Source organism: Eschrichtius robustus, chromosome 19 (genome assembly GCF_028021215.1).
Source record: "Eschrichtius robustus isolate mEscRob2 chromosome 19, mEscRob2.pri, whole genome shotgun sequence".
Lineage (NCBI taxonomy): Eukaryota > Metazoa > Chordata > Mammalia > Artiodactyla > Eschrichtiidae > Eschrichtius > Eschrichtius robustus.
In genome coordinates this window covers 14,554,620-14,579,820 of record NC_090842.1, presented here as the reverse complement: position 1 = coordinate 14,579,820, position 25,201 = coordinate 14,554,620, and the positions used below count along the sequence as shown (strand labels likewise).

The 25,201-nt window shown below is 37.3% G+C and overlaps 1 protein-coding gene across 2 annotated transcripts in view; it reads left to right on the top strand.

Moving 5' to 3' along the window:
• The window catches only part of HYDIN (HYDIN axonemal central pair apparatus protein), a 348,607-nt gene that overhangs the window by 84,291 nt on the left and 239,115 nt on the right, over positions 1-25,201 (top strand). For both annotated transcript variants that reach the window (XM_068527442.1, XM_068527441.1), the window contains exons 10-11: positions 11,052-11,170; positions 22,165-22,388. In XM_068527442.1, the coding sequence (XP_068383543.1) occupies positions 11,052-11,170; positions 22,165-22,388 (343 nt within the window). The remainder of the gene's footprint in view (positions 1-11,051; positions 11,171-22,164; positions 22,389-25,201) is intronic.

Genomic DNA, 25,201 nt, shown 5'->3' with positions numbered 1-25,201 from the left:
TGAACGGTGTAATTTTCCATCTCCATGACATTCTTCTTTATTTTGTTAGTGGTTTATTAAAAGATACGATTGCCAGGGAAGGGTTTTGTTTACATAGTAATTCCATATTGTCTTCCCTGTAAATTCTGTGCAATTCTATGTCTTTTCAAGGGCTGGTGCTGATTCCTTACTATTATCTTCAAAGGTTGGTAAAACCTCCTGGTTTTAGGACACTAAGAAATACTTCTTAGGCAAATAGAAAACCTCCTTCCCTCGTTTTGTTTTGCTTTGCTTTTGTTTTCCTATATGCTTTGAGCATATAAAAGCAAATACATATAGATATGCTTTTCCTCATACCTTTTTACATAAATGGCAGCATACTTTACACAGTAGTTCTAACACTGCTTTTTTTTTTTAATTTTATTTATTTATTTTTGGCTGTGTTGGGTCTTCGTTTCTGTGCGAGGGCTTTCTCTAGTTGTGGCAAACGGGGGCCACTCTTCATCACGGTGCGCGGGCCTTTCACTGTCGCAGCCTCTCTTGTTGCGGGGCACAGGCTCCAGATGCACAGGCTCAGTAGTTGTGGCTCATGGGCCTAGTTGCTCCGTGGCATGTGGGATCTTCCCAGACCAGGGCTCGAACCCATGTCCCCTGCATTGGCAGGCAGACTCTCAACCACTGCGCCACCAGGGAAGCCCCTAACACTGCTTTTTAAATATTTCTTAGAAATTATTCCATAACGCTAAATAAAAAGGGGCCATTCTTTTTCATGGTTGTATAGGAATTCTTTGTATTTACATACCACAATTTGACTTCTCACCTTTTGTCACTGAGAAATAGAACACAGATTCAGAAATGTACATAATGTGTGCTGTGGTAGGCAGAGTAATGGCCTCCCAAAGATGTCCATGTACCCAGCATCTGTGGATATGTTACTGTGGATATGTTACATTGCATAGCAAAGGGGAATTAGGGCAGAAAATGGAATTTAGGTTACTAATGAACTTACCTTAAGATAGGGAAAATGTCCTGGGTGGCTCAATAATAAGCACAAGAGTCCTTAAATGTTCAAGAGGGAGGCAGAAGGATCAGTCTCAGTGTCAGAATGATGCCCTATGAGAAAGCTACCAGCCATTTCTGGCTTTGAAGATAGACGGCCAAAGAATTCAAGCAGCCTCTAGGAAAGGAAAAGGCAAGAAAATGGATTTTCTCCTAGTCCATCCAGAAAGGAACGCAGCCCTACCAACACCTTGATTTTAGCCCAGTGAGACCCATTTTGGATTTGGACCTCTAGAACTTTTAAGATAGTAAATTTGTATGTTAAGCCACTACGTTTGTGGTAATTTGTTCAAGCAGCAATAGGGAACTAATACACACACATGTACAGTATAACAAATAATTATAGGCAGACATTATGTAATTGCCACCAAGATCAATGATAGAATATTTCCAGCCTCAATAAGCCCCCCTGTGTATTCCTTCCCAATCACACTCCCTTCACCCCAACCTCTCCCTGAGATAATCACCATTCTGTCCTTCATGATTATTATTTCCTTACTTTCATTTATAGTTTATACTCCCATGTGTGTATAACTAAACATTACAATTTAGTACTGCCTGCCTTTGGAATGTACATAATTGGAATCAATATGCATGTCTCATCCACGTTGTTGCTTGTAGCTCTAGTTGCATTTCATTTTCATTGTTGTATAGTGTTCCATTGTGTGAATGTATGTTCAGAGACAGGAAGTAGCCAGTGTCATTGATTTTGGGGAGGCCGCTAGGGATGCATGAAATTTAACCCACATCTCCAACTGCAACCTTTTCTTCTTTTGAAAGCTTTTATATCTAGGCAGAGATCTAGTACAGAGATGCACGGAAACACAGTTCCTGCCCTCAGAAAGGCATGGAATTGAGTGGGGGGAAACTGACACATAAATCAACAGTTATGTAATGCCATACAGTGAATGAATGATAATAGTTGAAAAGAATACAGGACACACAGCTCAGTCTTGAAATATATGTTAGTCAAGTGAAAAAAAGGAGGGGCTGGGCACAAGAAGCAGGGAAACACTTGTGAAAACACATAGAGAAACACTATGTAAAAATATACCATGAGCATGAAATGACATAGAACTGCAAGTTCCTGGGGTGTGAAACAGAGAGAGACAGAGAAACTTGGGAGGGGACAGGTGGAAATGAAGCTGGAGGCTGGTGTAGTAGGTGGGAACCAGTTCTTGGAGGGCTGCCGTTGACTGCCCGACTAAGAACCTCGGACTTCATCCAGAGTGAGTAAGGAATCACTGAAGGGCTCTAAGCAGGGGAGTGATCTGCTCAGACATGAATATGGCAAATACAACATCATTAAAATCTTTTCAGTTAATCTGAAACTGAATTTTTTTTCTTCATTTAAAATTTTCATATTTTCTTAGAAGTAGTTAAACCTGTATGTTAGATATTTATAAAGACTTGCTGATAGTTTGATCTAGGTCTCAAAACTGATCTTTCATGTATCTTGACTTTCCAATGGAATGTGTAAATACCTAATTTAATCATGAAGATTGCCTTTCAAAAAAAAAAACTCAAAGGGAAACTACACGTATTTGGTTTGGATCACCATATGGGAACTTCAAAGGAAGGAACACTTTCTGATTTTAATTGTGAAATATATTGCTAGATAACCTCATTAATGGGTGCTTCAGAGTCAAATGCAGAAAAGCAGCATGTTGGAAATGACTCCAGACATACCTGCTTCCTTTAAAGACCCAATTAAGATGAACCTTATTGTCCATTTTCATTCTGTGCATCATAAGAGAAACATCTGAATTATTAGCACAATTTGAGGCTTTTGAGTTTAATCCTAATTAAACTAAAGAATGGAGATTTAGGAAAGGAAAAGCTAAATCACCCCAATCATTAAAAACATTTTTGGATTTTCAGAGTAATAAGTGAGTAATACTCTACATATTTGTAAGCTGTCTTTCTCAAAACTCATCAGATTGCAACCTGATAATAATATAAAGTATCTTAGTCCTATGAATGAGAAATTATTTTCTTGATCAACTACTTTAGATTACATTTACTTTAAATTACATTTTCAGTTATCAAATATTTCAAACATACAGAAAAATATAGGGAATAATATACCAGTGTCTTTTATACATACCCAAATTTAGGAAAACTTGAACAAGTAGAAACGCCCATGTTTTTGGTCAGGAAAATCGACATTATAAATAGGTCAATTCTCCCTGTAAATGCAATGTGATCCCAATGGTAATATCAGTAAGGTTGTTTTTTTTAATTGGGTTGATTCTAAAATTCTTATGGAAGAAATAAATGAAGTAGGGTTGCCTAGAAAATTCAACAAGAATAATGTGGGAGGACTAGCTCCACCATATATTAAAACATTAAAACCTATAGTAAATACAGTTGTATGTATGGTTTATGAACATGAAGAGAAAGTAGCCATCAAATCAATATTTATTTTTCTTTTCAACCATACCATCAGCAGCAGCAGCAGCAGCATGTCCTAATCCCCTAAATCCTACCCTCCCCCAAATCCTTATTTCCCAGTGTCCTATGTGAGCAAAATAAAAACCCTAATTTGTTTAAGTCACTTTGTTCTATTTATCTTTTGATGCATAACAAACCATCCCAAATTTAGTGGCTTCAAACAACTAGCAATCACTTATTTTGCACACAGATCTGTGATTCACGATTCAGCAAGGACAGCTCTCTTTGCTCCACATGAAGACAGCTGGACACGCTTGAAGGTAGAAGCTGATTTCATTTTTTAGCTCATCCACCTATATATCTGGCATTTGATCCTGGCTGTTGGCAGGGACCTCACCAGGTTCTGTCTGCTGGAACCTATCAGTGGCCTCTCCATGTGGCTGCTTGCTTCCTCATAGCGTGAACAATGGACTGAATTGTTGAGATGAGAAATCTACTGCAGTCTAATTTTAATTTCTTTAGGTTATCTGTCTTTCTATCAGATTGATATTAAGAATTACTTTATGCTTTGGTGTTCTGCAGTTTCACTGAGATGGATTTGCCTTTATCCTACTTGGTACTTGATATGCTTCTTTAATTTAAGAACCTTTCATCAGTTCTGGAAAATTCTCAGCAATTATCTCTTCAGTGTTGTTTTCATCTCATTATCTCAATTTTCTCCTTCTGTAAATTCTTTTAGATATATGTCTTTCCCATGGAATTGCAGAGTCTTTTAACTTCTCCTTTATATTTTTGATCTCTTCGTCTCTGTATGATACATTCTGGGGTTTTTTTCCCAAGATCTTTCTTCTAGTTGACTAATTCTTTCTTCAGCTATTTCTACTCTGATGTATTTATCTATTCAGTTTTTATTTCATCAACTTGATTTTTCAGTTTTAGAAGTTCTATCTGGTTTTAATACTTTCATTTTTGTCTCCTTCAAATGGTTTCTCTTTCTTCATTTACCTCTTTAAAGATTTTGAGAATGCTATGTTAGAGTTTATTTAAGACTTTTCTATTATCTCAAACTCTTGGGGTACTAATTTGCATGTTTTTGGTAACCACTGATTTTCCTCATATTGAATTGATTCTTCAGATGGCTTGAAATGTTTGTGTTGTTAGCTCATCTTTAGCATGTGCTATGGAATGAATGTTTGTGTCCCTGCCCCCTTGCCCCAAAATTCATATTTTGAAACATAATACTCAGTGTGATGGTATTTGGAGGTGGGTACTTTGGAGGTGATTAGGTAGAGGGCAGAGCCTTCATGAATGTGGTTAGTGCCCTTTATAAAAGAGACACCGGAAAGCTCCATTGCCCGTTCTTCCATGTGAGTGAGAAGACAGCATCTGTGAAGCAGGAAGAGGGCTCTCACCAGACGCTGAATCTGCCAGCACCTTGATCTTGGACTTTCCGGCCTCCAGAACTGTGAGAAATAAATGTTTGTTGTTTAAGCCACCCAGTCTGTGGTATTTTATTATAGCAACCCAAACAGACTAAGACAGTATGGGTACTGGATCATGGAGGTGTTCCTTCAGAACAATTTTTTATTTCTTCAGGACTTTACAACTTTTATTTTCACAGCTTCTGATTCTTTCACCTATAATATAATATAAATTTGGATCCCATTCCTATACATGGGACTTTGATTTCTCATAGGGGCCTTTTTCCCCTATTCAGATTGCAAGGTAGAGGACAAGCTTCATCACTGTTCCCTTAGACCAATAGGTAGAATTTTTCTAGTTTCCTTTTTGGAAAGAGGCATCCTTTCCAAGGTCCTAGATTTATGCAGGAATCTAAGTTCAGTTCCTCATTCCCAGATAGGAACAAAGCCATATGCCCTATTTCTGTGAGGGTGTTTAAACTGAAGCCATTAGACCATAAGGCTGTATGTACTTTAAAAATCTCTGAGTTCCCTTTTTATTTCTAGCACCTGGTGTTTTCCTTTCTTTCTTTTGGGCTTGGATAAGTATTAAAACTATATGTTTGTCATAATTTTAATGATTCTTTTTGTATTTGAAGCGGAAGGATGTGCTGAGTCAGCTTACCCTGCCCTGTTGTCAGAAGTTAATGTAGTTAACAGTGTTCATATGTTTCTTGAGGTAATATCCTTAGAGAATCTGCATCGAGTCACCCTGGCTGCTCATTAAAAATGTAGGTTCTTGGGTTTCATCTATGTTTTTTGAATTAAAATCTGTGGAGATAGTGCTAAAGAATATTTTAACAAGGACTGAAAATTAAGTGTGTAACAAGGTTGCAGGATACAAGATTTATATAGAGAGAAATCAATTGTGTTTCTAGACAATGAACAATGGAAATTGAATTTTTAAAAAGCAATATTACGTATAATACAATAGTATTAAGAAATATGAACTACTTAGAGATTAATTTGACAAAAGATGTGGAAGAGCTGTACACTGAAAACTATAAAACACTGCTGAGAGAAATTAAAAACCTAAATAAATGGAGAACTGTACCTTGTTAATAGGTGGGTAAATTAAATATTAAGATGTCATTTCCCCCCAAAATTCATTATAGATTCAATGCAATTCAAATAAAAATCCAAACAGCTTCTTTTGGTAGAAATTGACAAGCTCATTCTAAAATTCATATGGAAATGCAAAGAATTTAGAATAACCCAAACAACTTTGGAATAGAATAAAATTGGAAGACTACCATGACCTGATTTCAAGACAACTTCTAAGCTACGGTAATCAAGATAATCCAGCATAATATCCCCATCTAAAAATTCTTAACTCAATCACATCTTTTGTCATATAATATTCACCTTTTTTGCCATATGAAATAATACTTATAGGTTACAGGAATTAGGACGTGGATATCTTTGGGGGCCATTATTCAGCCTACCACAGATCCTATGTGGGTGCCCAGTTGTTTTAGCTCTTTATACTGTGTGGTCCACCTTTCCGTACTGATTTTCAACACCTGCTCTGTCATAAGTCAAATTTGCATATGTGTGCATTTATTCTGAGTTCTGTATTCTGTTTCCTTAGTCATTTTTCACTTTCTGCCCCAATACCACACTATCTTAATTACAGTAGATTTACAATTGACTTTAATATATGAAAGGGCAAGTCCCCTCAATTTATTTTCTTTAGTAACGTCTTGTTTGTTACTGGCCCTTTGATTTTACACTTAAATTTTATAATGAACCATCAAATTCCTCCAAATTTTACCTGCTGGCATTTTGTTTAGTAGAGCATTAAAATTATATAGATCAGTTGTAGGAAAATTGACAATTTTATAATATTGAGTCTCCCATTTCAAGAACATAACCTAGTTCTCCATTTATTTAGATCTTTCTTAATATCTTTCAGTAAAGTTTTGCAATTTGTTCCTTGAAAGTCTTAAGTATATTTTGTTAGATTTATTTCTAAGTACTTTATATTTTTGTTGCTATTGTAGAATTAATATCTTGAAAATTAATTTTTTGACTCTTGCTGTGTATAGAAATGCAGTTGACTTTTGTATTTGATTTGGTAACCATCATTCTTTATCTTTTTAATTTTAAAAAGTATTTATAGGTTCTTTAGGATTTTTCAGGTAGGTAGTCATAAAATCTGTGAATTATGACCATTTGTTCTTCCTATTTATACATTCTCCCCCCCCCCCTTTTTCTTGTCTTACTGCACAGGAATGGAGCTCAAGTATCATATTGAACATCTAAAATATATATCTTAGATGGCAAGTTTTTGAAAGCCCATGGTTACATTTTCTGGTATTTAATGCAATATAATCTATTGCATTCACAGATTTTAGGGCTGTGAAAGGGGTTCTATAGTACATCTCCCTGCTTCTCATGTGTGAAACCAGGACACTGTAATCATAGATGAGAAGCTTCCCTATTTTAAGAGCATTTTAATATTTTGCTCTTCTAATAAGGAATCTGACCTTAGAGCTTAATAGTTCTTTCAAGCTTGTCCATCTTGCTGCCTTTTGCCAAAATCCCTGCTTCAAAAATCTTGTGGAAACATACCACTTGTAATGTAACACTAAAATTTAGACTAACTCTTACAAACGCAAGCCTGGGTATTACTTTACTCCTATTCTGTCCTGGGTTAGGGAAATGGCTAGCTACAAATAAGAAAGTCTCCCTTGAAGTAATTAATAATTCCCAAAGAAACATTGGCTCACTGCTTTTGTACAACACATCTCCTTTTTTCTTTTTTATTAAGGAAGGCAGTCAAGATAACAGATTGGGAAAGCTTTAAGCCTGACAGTTATAAATAGTCTTGCAGTTTATTCCACAATGTATTTGCAGTTCTCTTCCTTTGCCATTCTGAAAGTTGGATCTCTGTCAAAATACTTTTCTCTTGACCAAGGAGTACAAATCATTGCCTTCAAAACAGGTTTGAAGATTAAAACTCTAAAATAATGGAGTAGGGTGATAAGGTTTGGGCTCTCTGAGAATTTTACTGATGCTCTAGAGTGTTGTCAAACCAACACTGATCTTTAGAGGAACTTTAGAGGAACTTCTTCTCCAGGGATCACATGGATTGGGAGAACCCTTTGAATAAATGAGCTGTTCCAAATATTGCTAAGATTGCTCTTGTTTCTTGTAATCAAAGCAATACTTGCCTAATGACCATTGTGTTGCCAAGCACTAGAGGGGACCCAGAGACAAGTATTCTTGTCTTTAAAAGGACAGTCATGGAGAGGAAGCATTAAAGATACAGACGCTAAATAGCAATAGAAGACAGTGGAACATAAAATGTCACAAGGCATTATTATGATGATAATAAATTAATATTATTAATAACAACCAATAATATCACTTGGTTGTTCAAAGTGTATTTGCTCTAATACTGAAAATTGCATCTAACAGAGCATCAAAATAATTTTGAATGTTCAAAATGTTACACACAGAGCAAATACATAATTTTTCCCTAAATAACTTGAAATTTCAGTGGTGCAAATTTAAGGAAAACCTATTAAATTATCAAATATTTTCGAGTGTTGATTTTTGAGGGAGAACATGGAAAGACAGAAACCATTAATACTGTTGATGTTTTTGTGTAAATTAGTACAACCATTCTAGAAGACAATATGGCCATAGCTGTCAAACTGTCAAATGTGTATCCTTTTGTTCTGGCATTCTACTTCCTATAGTGGTGGGCTGGGTAATTTAACTCCCTTTTTCTCTCTCTGTTTTTCTCTCTCTCTCGCATACACACACACACACACACTCTCAGAGCAACTAAAAGAATAAAAGAACGAGTCAAAATATATTTTTCAAACTTGTTAGAAAGCAAAAGAGAGCTGCCAGGACAGTGAAGGATTTGGGGACCAAGATCCAGGAGAAGAAAGAAACCAAAACAATCAGATTTGGGGGGCCTCTTTATCCTTAGTGACATTGACTTTTTGGGAGATACTACAGAGACTGAAAAATTAAGCAGAGTTAGGGAAGAAAACATAGGAGTTAATGGGATGCCCAAGGAGAAAGGGCCCTAGAAATCCCCCATGCTTGAGGGTGGGACCCAGTAAAGTGGGGACTAGAAATAAGTCCTTATAAGAACTAGAGCTCAGCTTTGGATCATTTTTCAAGCATAGATTTGATTAAGACAGTTCTCCACTGGGGTTCCAAGAGTATTTAATCCCTAATGTTCTAAGGTATGTCTTATATATGAGGAATTAACTTCTCTTCTATATGTAGGATAGTACTAGCTACACACCCTTCTTGGGAGAATTGAGAAAATAGTCACTCCAATGATTTGCTGCAGGGCTTAATTCCGTCACAGAATCTTACTGCCAATGGTTAGATTCGGTTATCTGGGATCACTAATATCCCCTAGTCACCAGCCAGAACCTGGAAGAAGATAACATCTTAGTGTTTCAAATTAAATCTACAGTTTTTTATATACACTGATCAGCACTCAATCAGAAATAACCAAGTATATGAGGAGGTAACACAGTCTGATAGAACACCAAGATAAACAATAGGAGCAAACCCATAGAGAGCCAGGTAATAGAATTTCTAGACACAGATTTTTTTTAATGTTCTTACTAAAGATAATATTGAGCAGAGACCTGGAAACTACAAAAAAATCCAATAGGAAGTCTAGCGTGGAAAAGTTATGATGACAAATTAAGAACTCAGTAGATGAATTTAATAGCCTGTTAGGTATACCTAGAGGTAGATTTTGTAAACTGGAAATTAGATAAATCAAAGAAAATAGCTACACTAAAGCATATAGGGACAAAATGCAGAAAAGAACATAAGAACTGAGTGGAATGTGGTAAAAAGCTCATATATACGTGTGTGTGTATATATATACACACACACACACATATATATATATATAAAGAAATGGGAAAATTGAGCATAAGCAATATTTGAAGAGATAACGACAAAAAAAAATTTCCAAATTGGGTGAAATACATTTATCCACAGATTCAAAAAGTGCAATAAACCCCAAGAAGGATAAATGCAAACCACACTTGGGAACATTATAGTAAAACTGCTGAAAAACAAAGACAAAAGGAAAATCTTAACTCAGTCAGAGGAAAAGACGTATTATCTCAAATGAGCAATAAGACTGTAAACTGAGTTCTCAACAGAAATGGTGGAAGACAAGAAATAATGGAATGGTATCTTCAAAGTGCTTAAAGAAAACATAGGAAAATTGATCATAAATGTATTAAAGGATATTAATTACATTGTAATTTGTTGTAATGAAAATTTGGAAGCCACTTAAATATCCAATAAGAAGGACTGGTTAAAAATATTTACTACATCTTTAGGTGATGATATGTAAAAATGTTCCAGATGTATTGTTAAGTGAAAAAAAGCAGGCTAAAAATAATTTATAGCATATGCTCTCATTTACATTAACAATTCTTAAATCTGATTAAATGTGGAAGGATTGGCACCAAAATGCTAACAATAGTTATCTTTGGGTGGTGGAATTATGATAAAATTTCTACTTTCCCTTTAATATTTTTATAATAATCACATATTATCAGATGCAGATACATACCCCATTTTAAAAGGGAAAGAAAAGCAGTCAGTACTTTAAAGGCTTGTGCTCTGTATTGACCCTGGGTGCATTGTGGCTGTGTAGTAAAGGATACTGTTTAGTGGATTCCATTTCCTCTGTATGAAAGAAGCTGCAAAGTGAGGGTCAGGTAAGACTCCTAGACTCAGATCCCTTAATGCCCCGGCTCTTCCTAAATCTAGGAAAGATCAGTGTGAACAAGGTCTCTTGGAGCCCCGTGGCGGCGCTCATCTTACGGTCATTCTTCTCTGATTTAGAGAAATTATTTTCCTTTATAAAAAACTTAAGGATACAGTTAAGATTGGGTTAAATTTTTAAATTGTTTTTTTCTGCTAAAATGTCAGCCTAGATTGCAATATAAGCTTTCCCCTAAAGTTAAGAAACTAACCAGTATTCTTGTTTCTTAAAGATAAGCTAAATCTTCAGCACTGGTTAAATTACACTCCCTCAGTCCATTGTAGGGAGTTGTTGCAATAATCTTGACTGCTTACATTAATAAGAGGTTGTGGGTAATCTGGGGTAATAAAGCGTCACTGAGGGTAATAAAGTCTGAATTGTTTTTACAGGTCGAGAGATCCGTTTGCCCCTCCGAATCAAAGGGGAAGGAATGGGACCAAAGATTCACTTCAACTTTGAGTTGCTGGATATTGGAAAAGTTTTTGTTGGATCTGTACATTGTTATGAGGTAAGCACTAGAATTGTTCATTGAGACTCAAAAGTACTTGGCTTTTTTTGTTTTATGTGTGTGTTTTTATTGATAGAAAATTTGTGACATCACATTTTTTCCATTACTCGTACCTATTCAGACCCCAAATGATCGAACTCCTCCTCCTCCCTCCCAGCCTTGTTGAGGGAAGCAACTTTTTCCATCCTTTTCAGCCTCTCTAGCTTTATAAAAAGCATCAAAGTCATAACTTAATTGGTTTTATCATCATCATTTTGTAAGTTGCAAAGGGGGACACCATAGATACGTCTCCCCATCTGTTTAATGCTTGTTCTCTGATAACATAAATCCTACAGATCAGAGGATAGAGAACCTTTTACATTTTCCAGAATGTTCTAATGAGGATAGCTGTTTTCACACTTCAGAAGTTTCTCTAATTTAAAATTTTAATTAATTTTCTCTGATTTAAAAACCAATTGTCCTGATTTCTGGAAGAGATCTCCCTGCTTTGTCTTTCCAATTAAATACAAAATGATTTTTTACATGATGTAGCCATGGGTTCGTGAGGATCAAAGTTACTTCAGTGTCACTTCATCACTAAATTCATATCCAGGACACTTGTTTACACTATATCAAACTATAACCATTGAAAGTGTATTGTAGAAAGATTCCTAAATTGTAAGTGTTTATATTTCTATAGAGTTAACAATAAAAGCATTTACTTAATGAGTGACAAATAGGTGTCAAGTTCCATGCCTTATTATGTGTGCATGCCTACATATGTGTGTGTGATTTCTAACTCTTACAGAACCATGAGTGGTGGGTTTTACTGTACCTGTTTTTACACATGAGAAATATGAGACACATAGTGGTTAATTCAGTCAACATCCTCACCCTTCATGTATGTTGAGCACATATGCATTAGTTCACTTGGTCCTCACAAAAACCCTTTGAAGAAGGTACAATGACTATCCCCATTTTATAGCTGAGGAAGCTGGGGCTTAGAGAAGTTTTTACTAGTTAAGGTAACGCTACATACTGTAACAAACAAATACAATAATATATCTATTTTGTTCCTAACGTAAAGTCCCAGACAAGCTTGGTCATCAGCAGATGGCTCTCCTCCCGCAGAGGATCAAGAACTCAGCCTCATTCTACCTCATGGCTCTCCCACCCCTAACATCTGAGTTGCAAGATTGTAGTCTCACGTGTATCACACTGGCAGTAGGAGAAAGGCATGGAGGGGTGCACATGAGAGGTTTTTATAGGAGGTAGTAATGGAGGTGGCATGTATCACTTTTGTTCATATCCTATTAGGGTCTGTAACTGCAAGGGTGGCTGGGAAATGTAGTCTAGCTATAGGCACAGGAGGAAGAGGATATGGGTTCAGTGAATGGCCAACCTGACTCTGCCACATTTGTTAAGTAACTTGGCAAAGTCACACAGCCTGTAAATGTTAGTGAGCCCCGGGGTACTAGGGCTCTACATCGTGTGGGAAGAGAAAGCCCTTTGCTGGCTTTTCAATCCCTTGGGCTCTCATTATGGGCAAATCTGGTCTACAACCAATTCAGCTCAGCTTAAGCATGGGAGGGGTAAGTGCCCAATTGATGTTGAGAGCTTCCTGCAGTGTCATTTGTCCTCACATTCGTTAGACTTAATGATGGGCCAAATGGGATGATTTGAAAGGTAAATAGAGATGTTAATGTCAGGGAATATACATGAGATGAGATGGAATATATGTAAGAGCATAACTTAAATGAAGTAATCACTCATGTGACTAACAAAGTGAAAAGTGGCACAGCTACTATGTTGCATTGTCCTGTATTGCATTCTGAAAAAATGGTCACTTAGGGAGGGGAAAAAAAGTTTTAAGAGTTCTTATTAAATTAAATTGTTCTTATTAAATTGATATTCTGCCTGTACTTTATCCAGTGCAAGTTCCCCTCACACCGTACAGACTGTGTCTTATGGATGCCACATTGGAAAAGAACCTTTAGTTCTGATGCAGAATTGTTATCGAGTCCAAGCTCACTCTGCTGGCTACACAACAAGGCAATAAATTGGGAGACAAGGTGTTGAGACAAGGAATAGTGACTTTATTCAGAAAGCCAATAGACTGAGAAGATGTCAGACTAGTGTCTGCAAAAACCATCTTATTGGGGTCTGGATGCCAGTTTCTTTTATAGAACAGAGAAGGGGAGGAGGTGAGGAAGTAAAGTAAAAAGGCCTAGTTTTGCAAAATATCTCCTGGCTTGGCCAGCATCGGGGAGGGGATGTGTTAATTTCCTCTTTTCTGCAGCCATTCACAGGTGGGCAGGGTCAGATTGTCACCCTGTGAGCTGAACAAAGGCACTTTAGTTTAACATTCAGGCAAAGGGGCAGGGTGCCCTGAGGCAAGCCATTATGTATGATTATAATAACAAAAGCAGTGAAAAGCAAAGGTTAAATAAAAGAAACGGATCCAACATGGAGTCAGATTTTGCTCTTCCCTGTTACAAAATGGATAGGGTTTCTCTGAATGTAATAATAATTTCTTACAAATTTTAACAGAAGTATGCTTGAGACCATCACTTCCCACCCTCCCATAATTGAACAGTAAAGCAAACCACAGCCAGCTAAGTAAGTGTTAAATGAGGTGCTGCATCAGACTGGACAGTTTTGAGAGCTGTGCAGTGGCAGAGAAGGACATGGTAAGGTGCTTCTTATGGGAATATTTTGCACTCTCTGTGTATTTAATGCTGATGCCTCATTGCGTCTCTCTTTCAATTTATTACATTACCTACTTGAAACAAATTTGAGTAACTAGCTATTGCTGTTAGTCATTGCTGAGCTTAGCAGACACATAAAGACTAACCCCCAAGAGTACATGCTATTCCCGTATAATTAGAAGGAAAACAAATGAGAGGTGTAGTTCTACTATAAATTTTCCCCTCTCCAAGGAGTTGGACTGCAAGGGTAAGGGCATTACTAGTAATTAAAAGGTGTCAGAATTGTATTGTCAAACAATTTGCTGGATTCCGTATACATAAGTAGTTGCTGCTTTGTCAGGGGGAGAAGAATGAAATGCATATTCTCGAAAATAGAGGAGCTGGCACCTTATAGAAAATCTGGGTAAGACAGGAAAAAAGGCAATCCATGCACCAGCTCAGAGAGAAGAACAAGTGTCCTTCGAGTTACCATTAACACCTTTGAGTTGCCTTCAAGTTATCACTAGTGCATATCAGTTGCTTCTTAAGCACAGGTAAATCTTAAACCCATTCTACTTAGCACTGGAGACATAAATAGCAATCACTGTCTTTCATGAGCACTCTTTGCCATGCACTATTCTAAAAGTTATGCAATTTAATAAATGTCATTTTCACAGCAATCTGAGAAGTTAGTAATACATTTTTTTAAAACATCTTTATTGGAGTATAATTGCTTTACAATGGTGTGTTAGTTTCTGCTTCATAACAAAGTGAATCAGCTGTACATATACATGTATCCCCATATCTCCTCCCTCTTGCATCTCCCTCCCACTCTCCCTATCCCACCCCTCTAGATGGTCACAGAGCACCGAGCTGATCTGCCTGTGCTATGTGACTGTTCCCACTAGCTATCTATTTTACATTTGATAGTGTATATATGTCCATGCCACTCTCTCACTTCATCCCAGCTTACCCTTCTCCCTCCCCGTGTCCTCAAGTCCATTCTCTACGTCTGCATCTTTATTCCTGTCCTGCCCCTAGGTTCTTCAGAACATTTTTTTTTTTTAGATTCCATATATATGTGTTAGCATACGGTATTTGTTTTTCTCTTTCTGACTTACTTTATATGACAGACTATAGGTCCATCCACCTCACTACAAATAACTCCATTTCGTTTCTTTTTATGGCTGAGTAATAGTCCATTGTATATATATGCCACATCTTTATCCATTCATCTGTTGATGGACACTTAGGTTGCTTCCATGTCCTAGCTATTGTAAATAGAGCTGCAGTGAACATTGTGGTACATGACTCTTTTTGAATTATGGTTTTCTCAGGGTATATGCCCAGTAGTGGGATTGCTGGGTCGTATGGTACTTCTATTTTTAGTTTTTTAAGGAACCTCCATACTGTTCTCCATAGTGGCTGTATCAATTTATATTCCCACCAACAGTGAAAGAGGGTTCCCTTACTCCACATCCTCTCCAGCCTTTATTGTTTGTAGATTTTTTGATGATGGCCATTCTGACTAGTGTGAGCTGATACCTCATTGTAGTTTTGATTTGCATTTCTCTGATGATTAGTGATGTTGAGCATCCTTTCATGTGTTTGTTGACAATCTGTATATCTTATTTGGAGAAATGTCTACTTAGGTCTTCTGCCCATTTTTGGATTGGGTTGTTTGTTTTTTTGATATTGAGCTTCATGGGCTGCTTGTAAATTTTGAAGATTAATACTTTGTCAGTTACTTCATTTGCAAATATTTTCTCCCATTCTGAGGGTTGTCTTTTCATCTTGTTTATGGTTTCCTTTGCTGTGCAAAAGCTTTTAAGTTTCATTAGGTCCCATTTGTTTATTTTTGTTTTTATTTCCATTTCTCTAGGAGGTGGGTCAAAAAGGATCTTGCTGTGATTTATGTCATAGAGTGTTCTGCCGATGTTTTCCTCTAAGAGTTTGATAGTGTCTGGCCTTACATTTAGGTCTTTCATCCATTTTGAGTTTATTTTTGTGTATGGTGTTAGGGAGTGTTCTAATTTCAGTCTTGTCCATGTAGCTGTCCAGTTTTCCCAGCACCACTTATTGAAGAGGCTGGCTTTTCTCCATTGTTATCTTCTTGCCTCCTTTATCAAAGATAAGGTGACCATATGTGTGTGGGTTTATCTCTGGGCTTTCTATCCTGTTCCATTGATCTATATTTCTGTTTTTGTGCCTGTACCATACTGTCTTGATTACTGTAGCTTTGTAATATAGTCTGAAGTCAGGGAACCTGATTGCTCCAGCTCCGTTTTTCTTTCTCAAGATTGCTTTGGCTATTTGGGGTCTTTTGTGTTTCCATACAAATTGTGAAATTTTTTGTTGTAGTTCTGTGAAAAATGCCATTGGTAGTTTGACAGGGATTGCATTGAATCTGTAGATGGCTTTGGGTAGTATAGTCATTTTCACAATGTTGATTCTTCCAATCCAAGAACATGGTGTATCTCTCCATCTGTTTATATCATCTTTAATTTCTTTCATCAGTGTCTTATAGTTTTCTGCATACAGGTCTTTTGTCTCCTTAGGTAGGTTTATTCCTAGGTATTTTATTCTTTTTGTTGCAGTGGTAAATGGGAGTGTTTTCCTAGTTTCTCTTTCAGATTTTTCATCACTGGTGTATAGGAATGCAAGAGATTTCTGTGCATTAGTTTTGTATCCTGCTACTTTACCAATTTCATTGATTAGCTCTAGCAGTTTTCTAGTAGTGTCTTTAGGATTCTCTATGTAGAGTATCATGTCATCTGCAAATAGTAACAGCTTTACTTCTTCCTTTCCAATTTGGATTCCTTTTATTTCTTTTTCTTCTCTGATTGCTGTGGCTAAAACTTCCAAAACTATGTTGAATAATAGTGATGAGAGTGGGCAACCTTGTCTTGTTCCTGATCTTAGTGGAAATGGTTTCAGTTTTTCACCACTGAGAACAATGTTGGCTGTGGGTTTGTCATATATGGCCTTTATTATGTTGAGGTACATTCCCTCTGTGCCTACTTTGTGGAGGGTTTTTATCATAAATGGGTGTTGAATTTTGTCGAAAGCTTTTTCTGCATCTATTGAGATAATCATACGGTTTTTATCCTTCAGTTTGTTAATATGGTGTATCACATTGATTGATTTGCGTATATTGAAGAATCCTTGCATCCTGGGATAAACCCCACTTGATCATGGTGTATGATCCTTTTCATGTGCTGTTGGATTCTGTTTGCTAGTATTTTGTTGAGGATTCTTGCATCTGTGTTCATCAGTGATATTGGCCTGTAGTTTTCTTTCTTTGTGATATCTTTATCTGGTTTTGTTATCAGGGTGATGGTGGCCTCATAGAATGAGTTTGGGAGTGTTCCTCCCCCTGCTATATTTTGGAAGAAGTTGAGACGGATAGGTGTTAACTCTTCTATAAATGTTTGCTAGAATTCGCCTGTGAAGCCATCTGGTCCTGGGCTTTTGTTTGTTAGAAGATTTTTAATCACAGTCTTAATTTCAGTGCTTGTGTTTGGTCTGTTTATATTTTCTATATCTTCCTGGTTCAGTCTCGGAAGGTTGTGCTTATCTAAGAATTTGTCCATTTCTTCCAGGTTGTCCATTTTATTGGCATATACTTGCTTGTAGTAACCTCTTATGATCCTTTGTATTTCTGCAGTGTCAGTTGTTGCTTCTCCTTTTTCATTTCTAATTCTTTTGATCTGAGTCTTCTCCCTTTTTTTCTTGATGAGTCTGGCTAATGGTTTATCAATTTTGTTTATCTTCTCAGAGAACCAGCTTTTAGTTTTATTGATCTTTGCTATTATTTCCTTCATTTCTTTTTCATTTATTTCTGATCTGATCTTTATGATTTCTTTCCTTCTGCTAACTTTGGGGGTTTTTTGTTCTTCTTTCTCTAATTGCTTTAGGTGTAAGGTTAGGTTGTTTATTTGAGATGTTGCTTGTTTCTTGAGGTAGGATTGTATTGCTATAAACTTCCCTCTTAGAACTGCTTTTGCTGCATCCCATAGGTCTTGGGTGGTCGTGTTTTCATTGTCATTTCTTCCTAGGTGTTTTTTGATTTCCTCTTTGATTTCTTTAGTGATCTCTTGGTTATTTAGTAGTGTATTGTTTAGCCTCCATGTGTTTGTATTTTTTTACAGATTTTTTCCTGTAATTGGTATCTAGTCTCATAGCATTGTGGTTGGAAATGATACTTGATATGATTTCAGTTTTCTTAAATTTACCAAGCCTTGATTTGTGACCCAAGATACGATCTATCCTGGAGAATGTTCCATGAGCACTTGAGAAGAAAGTGTATTCTGTTGTTTTAGGATGGAATGTCCTATAAATATCAATTAAGTCCATCTTGTTTAATGTATCATTTAAAGCTTGTGTTTCCTTATTTATGTTCAATTTCGATGATCTGTCCGTTGTTGAAAGTGGGGTGTTTAAGTCCCCTACTATGATTGTGTTACTGTCGATTTCCCCTTTTATGGCTGTTAGCCTTTGCCTTATGTATTGAGGTGCTCCTATGTTGGGTGCATAAATATTTACAATTGTTATATCTTCTTGGATTGATCCCTTGAACATTCTGTAGTGTCCTTCTTTGTCTCTTACAATAGCCTTTATTTTAAAGTCTCTTTTGTCTGATCTGAGAATTGCTACTCCAGCTTCCTTTTGATTTCCATTTGCATGGAATATCTTTTTCCATCCCCTCACTTTCAGTCTGTATGTGTTCCCAGGTCTGAAGTGGGTCTCTTGTAGACAGCATATATAGGGGTCTTGTTTTTGTATCCATTCAGCCAGTCTGTGTCTTTTGGTTGGAGCATTTAATCCTTTTACATTTAAGGTAGTTATCGATATGTATGTTCCTATTACCATTTTCTTAATTGTTTTGGGTTTGTTATTGTAGGTGTTTTCCTTCTCTTGTGTGTTCCCTTAGCATTTGTTGTAAAGCTGGTTTGGTGGTGCTGAATTCTCTTAGCTTTTGCTTGTCTGTAAAAGTTTTAATTTCTCCGTCAAATCTGCATGAGATCCTTGCTGGGTAGAGTAATCTTGGTTGTAGGTTTTTCCCTTTCATCACTTTAAATATGTCCTGCCACTCCCTTCTGGCTTGCAGAGTTTCCACTGAAAGATCAGCTGTTAACCTTATGGGGATTCCCTTGTATGTTATTTGTTGTTTTTCCCTTGCTGCTTTTAATATTTTTTCTTTGTATTTAATTTTTGATAGTTTGATTAATATGTGTCTTGGTGTGTTTCTCCTTGGATTTATCCTGTATGGGACTCTGTGTTCTTCCTGGACTTGATTGACTATTTCCTTTCCCATATTAGGGAAGTTTTCAACTATAATCTCTTCAAATATTTTCTCAGTCCCTTTCTTTTTCTCTTCTTCTTCTGGGACCCCTATAATTCGAATATTGGTGCGTTTAATGTTGTCCCAGAGGTCTCTGAGACTGTCCTCAATTCTTTTCATTCTTTTTTCCTTATTATGCTCTATGGTAGTTATTTCCACTATTTTATCTTCCAGGTCACTTATCCGTTCTTCTGCCTCAGTTATTCTGCTATTGATCCCTTCCAGAGAATTTTTAATTTCATTTATTGTGTTGTTCATCATTGTTTGTTTGCTCTTTAGTTCTTCTAGGTCCTTGTTAAACGTTTCTTGTATTTTCTCCATTCTATTTCCAAGATTTTGGATCATCTTTACTATCATTACTCTGAATTCTTTTTCAGGTAGACTGTCTATTTCCTCTTCATTTGTTTGGTCTGGTGGGTTTTTACCTTGCTCCTTCATCTGCAGTGTGTTTCTCTGTCTTCTCATTTTGCTTAACTTACTGTGTTTGGGGTCTTCTTTTTGCAGGCTGCAGGTTCGTAGTTCTTGTTGTTTTTGGTGTCTGCCCCCACTGGCCAAGGTTGGTTCAGTGGGTTGTGTAGGCTTCCTGGTTGGGGGGACTGGTGCCTGCGTTCTGGTTGATGAGACTGGATCTTGTCTTTCTGGTGGGCAGGACCGCGTCCAGTGGTGTGTTTTGGGGTGTCTGTGACCTTATTAAGATTTTAGGCAGCCTCTCTGCTAATGGGTGGGGTTGTGTTCCTGCCTTGCTAGTTGTTTGGCATAGGTTGTCCAGCACTGTAGCTTGCTGGTCGTTGAGTTGAGCTGGGTCTTAGTATTGAGATGGAGATCTCTGGAAGAGCTTTCACTGTTTGATATTACGTGGAGCTGGGAGGTCTCTGGTGGACCAGTGTCCTGAACTCGGCTCTCCCATCTTAGAGGCACAGGCCTGACACCCAGCTGGAGCACCAAGACCCTGTCAGCTATACGGCGAACAAGATGAACTGTGGTGCTTGGCCCCAGGTGGCAACTACGGCTGCTGCCCGGGTTCCCTGGTTTATCAGTAATACTTACACATTACAGATGGGGAAATGGACACAGAGAAGCCAAGCAGGTTCTGCAAGGTCACACAGCTAGTCACGTCAGTGGAAAAGCTGGGATTTGAACCCAGGCATTTGGCTTCTGAGACCCTGGTCATAATCACTTTTCTGCATGGTCTTTTTGAAAGGAATAAAGGATGAAGCATAACTCCTATGACCAGGGAACACAGGATGAGGGAGATGGGAAATAAATGTAAAAAGATGAACAACGTATCAAGTAACACTTAGTTATGTACCTCTTTTGGTACATCATCCGTCTTCTCTTGGCAGGAGTGGTTGTCTTCCTTTGCAAGAGCCCCTGACTGTATCCTACTTATGCTCTTGATTCCTTCTTGTCTGCTCCTGAGGAGGCAACCTGATCTAGTGGACCCCCTACATCCACCCAGACCCTATTACCTTGGTTACCTAGTCCCCTTTTCTTATTACAAAAACAAACATCTAGGCTGGGCCTTAAGTGTGCATTATCTCATTTAGTAGTATAAATAGACTAAGTCTCACCTACCATACCTTCCTGCAGCTTTGCCACCCCCATTTTCTCTTTTTTACCACTAGTCTTCTCAAAACAGGAATCAAGAATAGTCAACCACTATTTCCTCTGCACCTACTCACTCCCTAAACATTTGTACTCTGGATTCTACAGTCACACTCTATTGAAATTACTTTCTTCTTCAAGGGCAGGGATGGCCTCTAATTAAAAATAAAAAATCTATAGAATTTTCTCAAAGCTTATTCTCCTTAACCTCTATCCCCGTTCAACCCCTTTTGGAAGTTGTCTCTTGGCTTTCTCGGTTCCTGACATGCCCCCCATACTTTTCTGAATCTTTCTTCATCACCTCCTCTTTTTTCCCTCCAGTTCCTTGATGTAGGTTGAAGGCACTTTCTAAGTAGAGAGAATGACTGTTCACCCATTCAGGTGTAAGCGTTGGCAAGGAATAGAGATTGTGTTCTAGAAGCCGAGGAATAGGACTGTGTGTCTATAGTACAAGTTCATGGATGGACTTGTGGAAAGTGACAGTGGGAGTGGTAGATGGACCCAGCTGTGGAGGCCTCTGAATGCCACGCGTGAGCTTTGTACACACACCTCATGTGCAATCAAATATGGGCAATGACTTGGTTCCAGAACATTAGTATATAGGAATAAAACTTTTCTGTATGGGACTTCCCTGGCGGTCCAGTGGTTAAGACTCCATGCTTCCACTGTTGGGGGGACACGGGTTCCATCCCTGGTCGGGGAATTAAGATGCCTCACACAGCACTGCACAGCCAAAAAAAACCAAAACCAGACAAACGAACAAAAAACTTTTCTGTAGTAAAACAATGGCTCACATAAGCATCCCAAAACAGTTATCCATCCATTACAGTTTGAGATGAAAATATCACAATAGGATGAAATCTAATGGTACAACAAAGAGAATCCTTGCAATCTGGAATCCACAATAATAGCTCATTCTGCATTCTTCAAGCTACATTATAAACATAGGCTTAGATAGTTCTTGATCCTCTATTCTAACTTGCTTTTTATTTTTCAGCATGCCACTTAATCCCAGCCTTCTCATGTGTATAAGAGAAAGACCTACCTTCCCTTGGTTACTTCAGAGATAGAATCAAAAAAAAAGGTCTTTTAAGGTTCTTCTTCAATAAATGTGATTATGATCAATCTTTATAGCATGAATATAATGCATATGACTAACTCTATTTTAAAGAGGCGATAAAAACACTTTCTGTTTCTGATAAAAATTACTTTCTGGCTTGGGATTCCTGTCTTCAAACATTCAAGACAGAAGACTGCTTATTTTTCCCCTGGAGTTTTTCTGTGGTTCTACTTCCTGCAGCTGTCTCTGTGTTGGTGCTTATATGAAAATAAATCAGAGGCCCACTGCCTACCTTTTCATTCTTGTCTTTTTGATATAGGCAGTACTATCCAACAAAGGCAGCATTGATGCCCTCTTCAACGTGATCCCTCCAACTTCGGCTGTGGGGACCTGCTTTGTTTTCAGTCCCAAGGAAGGTATCATCGATCCAAGTGGAGTCCAGGCTGTCCAGATCTCCTTCAGTTCTTCCATCCTGGGACACTTTGAAGAAGAGTTCCTGGTCAATGTCAATGGATCACCAGAGCCTGTGAAATTGACCATTATGTAAGTTACTTCTACAGGTAATGTGGAAACTGAAGTTTTTACCTAATGCTTTCTTAAACTTCAAAACTAGAGCACTTTACAAATTAATGGAGAATTACTAGGTTGCCAAAATATTTATTTATTTTTTTGTCAACAATATTGATACCTGTCTGAAAGTAGCAACAATTTGATTCCCTACTGTTTACTTTTTACTGTTACAGAAGTAAAATGTAAAAATAAAATCCTTTCATAAACTTACTTTAAAAAACCAAAACTAGATCATGTCTTGAATGTCCATAACTGTCTTTGTTGATATGACCACATCAACATACTGGGGTGTTTTAAATTTCCACCAGTGTTTCTCTAGTGAACATGTTTAACTTATTACTGTAGTATGGATGCAGATGGTATTTTGGAATCTAGTTTTTCTATAAGCTGTAACCTTATAAAATAAGAACTTAAACACTATATTAGTTTCTACTTACTCTCTGTTTTAGTATGTTTAGGGAAAGTAGGTATTAACACCTGGATAAAATCATCTCCTATAATTAAACTCTAACTGTTATCACAGTTTCTGTAAACCTGCATCTCTTGTTTTTATTTTAAGGAAATTCTTTAAGTGCTCTTAACCTTTAATGTCTCCAGGAATTATAAAAGTCTACTTATAGTGTCAGTCAGTCAAGGCTAGACACTTGCAGCTTTTGTGCTAGATGTCTTTTAATGGCTTCTCTAGCTGCTTTGTTTGTCCTCAGGTTTTAAAAAGAAGTTCTCTGTGACCAACCCATTGGGCAGATCTATAGCTTTAGTTCCTGGTGCTTAAAAAGATCATATCTTCAGAATAGATTGCAGATTCTATTTAGATTCCCACAGCAACAGGTTGTTAATTACCATGGTAGTCTCTCTTATTATGGGTCAGTAGCCTAGCAGGACCTCACTCCATCTACAGCTGAGGTCTCCTTTGTGGCCTGGAGATAACATAGAAAAGAGACAGACATACTTCCTAGGCCTGAAGGGTCCTGGGAAAACTTATTGATCTTGTGATACCTACTGGAAATTTAGAATCTTAAGATTGACTCCAAGGCGATTACCATTTCTTCTCAATTCTTCCACCTAAGTATCTCTGTTCTAGGGTGAATTACATCCTCCCAAATTTCATATGTTGAAGTCCTAACACTCAGTGCTTCAGAATGTGACTGCATTTGGAGATAAGACTTTTAAAGAAGTAATTAAGGTAAAATGAGGTCATATAGGTGGGCCCTAATCTAATAAGAATGGTGTCCTTGTAAGAAGAGGACATTAGGACAGATACACAAACAGGAAAAGACTGTGGGAAGACATGGGGAGAAGGTACCCATCTACAAGCTAAGGAGGGAGTTCCTCAGAAGAAACCAACCCTGCCAACACATTGATCTTGGACTTCCAGCCTACAGAACTGTGAGGAAATAAATTTCTGTTGTTTAAACCACTGAGTCTCTAATACTTTATGACAGTCCTAGCAAATGAATACAACCCCTAACAAGTAAGGAGAGTGAGTGCATATGCCTCAGGTGTTCTGTGGCATGGCTAAGACAACCTACCACAGTCATAAAGTCTTTAAAAAGATCTCAAGACTTATCTGAAACATTCACAATGCGTTTACATTCTTTTCCATAATGCATCTGTGTTTGTGCTAAAAGAAAAAATTAGAGTAGCTTTCCAGATATTTGAATAACATTGACTCTTAAGAAGATGTATCATGCTTATCCTGGCCCAAGATTTACCTCCTTCAGGGATGTGCAGAATATGAGAAGAACAGGAGTACTTTTTCACATTATATAAACTTTAACCCACCTCCCACCTCCATAACAATTCACATCTCATGACAAACAGTGGAGGTAGTTATCTGGAGAAGCAGGAAGAGCAAACTTGCAAGTGCAACCTTGTCTATCATTCAGAGATCATCTGGCCCCTTAGCCCCCTTGTTAAGTTCCAGAAGATCAGCTCTTGAAAGCCCCCAACTGAATCAAGGCTTTCTGACTTCTTGGCACCAGGAAATATTGTTCAGAATCATGAGTACCCTCCGCAACATCCAGCATCATAGACGGGCCTCCATACAAAAGTGAGAAAGATAAAAATCTTAAAACTCTGCTCTTATAAACATTTAAGATAAAAGGAAAATAGTCCTATCTATAGGCAAGAAAGAATAGGATGTTAAAGGACCATAATTTTACTTTTCATGCAGGCAAAGAAAAATCAAACTGCTGGCTGAGACAGGCTAACTGTCCTTCAAGTTGGATAAAAAAGCCCATCCCAATTTCATCCAGTCATTCCACATTTTAAGTTTAGCCTAATAATTAATATTGTATCTAACTATCAACATGCACACATTGCTACTGTATTTAGAAAAAAAAAACATGTATTTTGGATATTTGTTTAATAAACTCTTAATGAGCACCTCCTACCTGCAAGGTTGTATATTAGGTGCAGTGACTGGTGAATTTGGGTTTGGGAGACATTCCTGTTACATGAATCCTATTGTCTTACCCTGTGACTCTGTGAATTATTTATCCAAATTCAGGATGTGAATGCCCATTTCCTAAATTATTTCCTAAACTAACCAAAAATATAGTAAAAGAGATGACAAGGGAATTAAAAGGCTATACTAGAAAATATCCATTTAACTCAAAGGAAGGCAATAGTGAAAGAATAGAAGAACTGAGAAAACATTAAGACATGTAGAAAACAAATAGAGAAAAGGAAGAAGGAATCCTAATTTATCATTGTTATATTAACTATAAATATATTTAACACTTAAATTAAAAGGCAGAGATTAGCAGAATAGACTTTAAAAACAC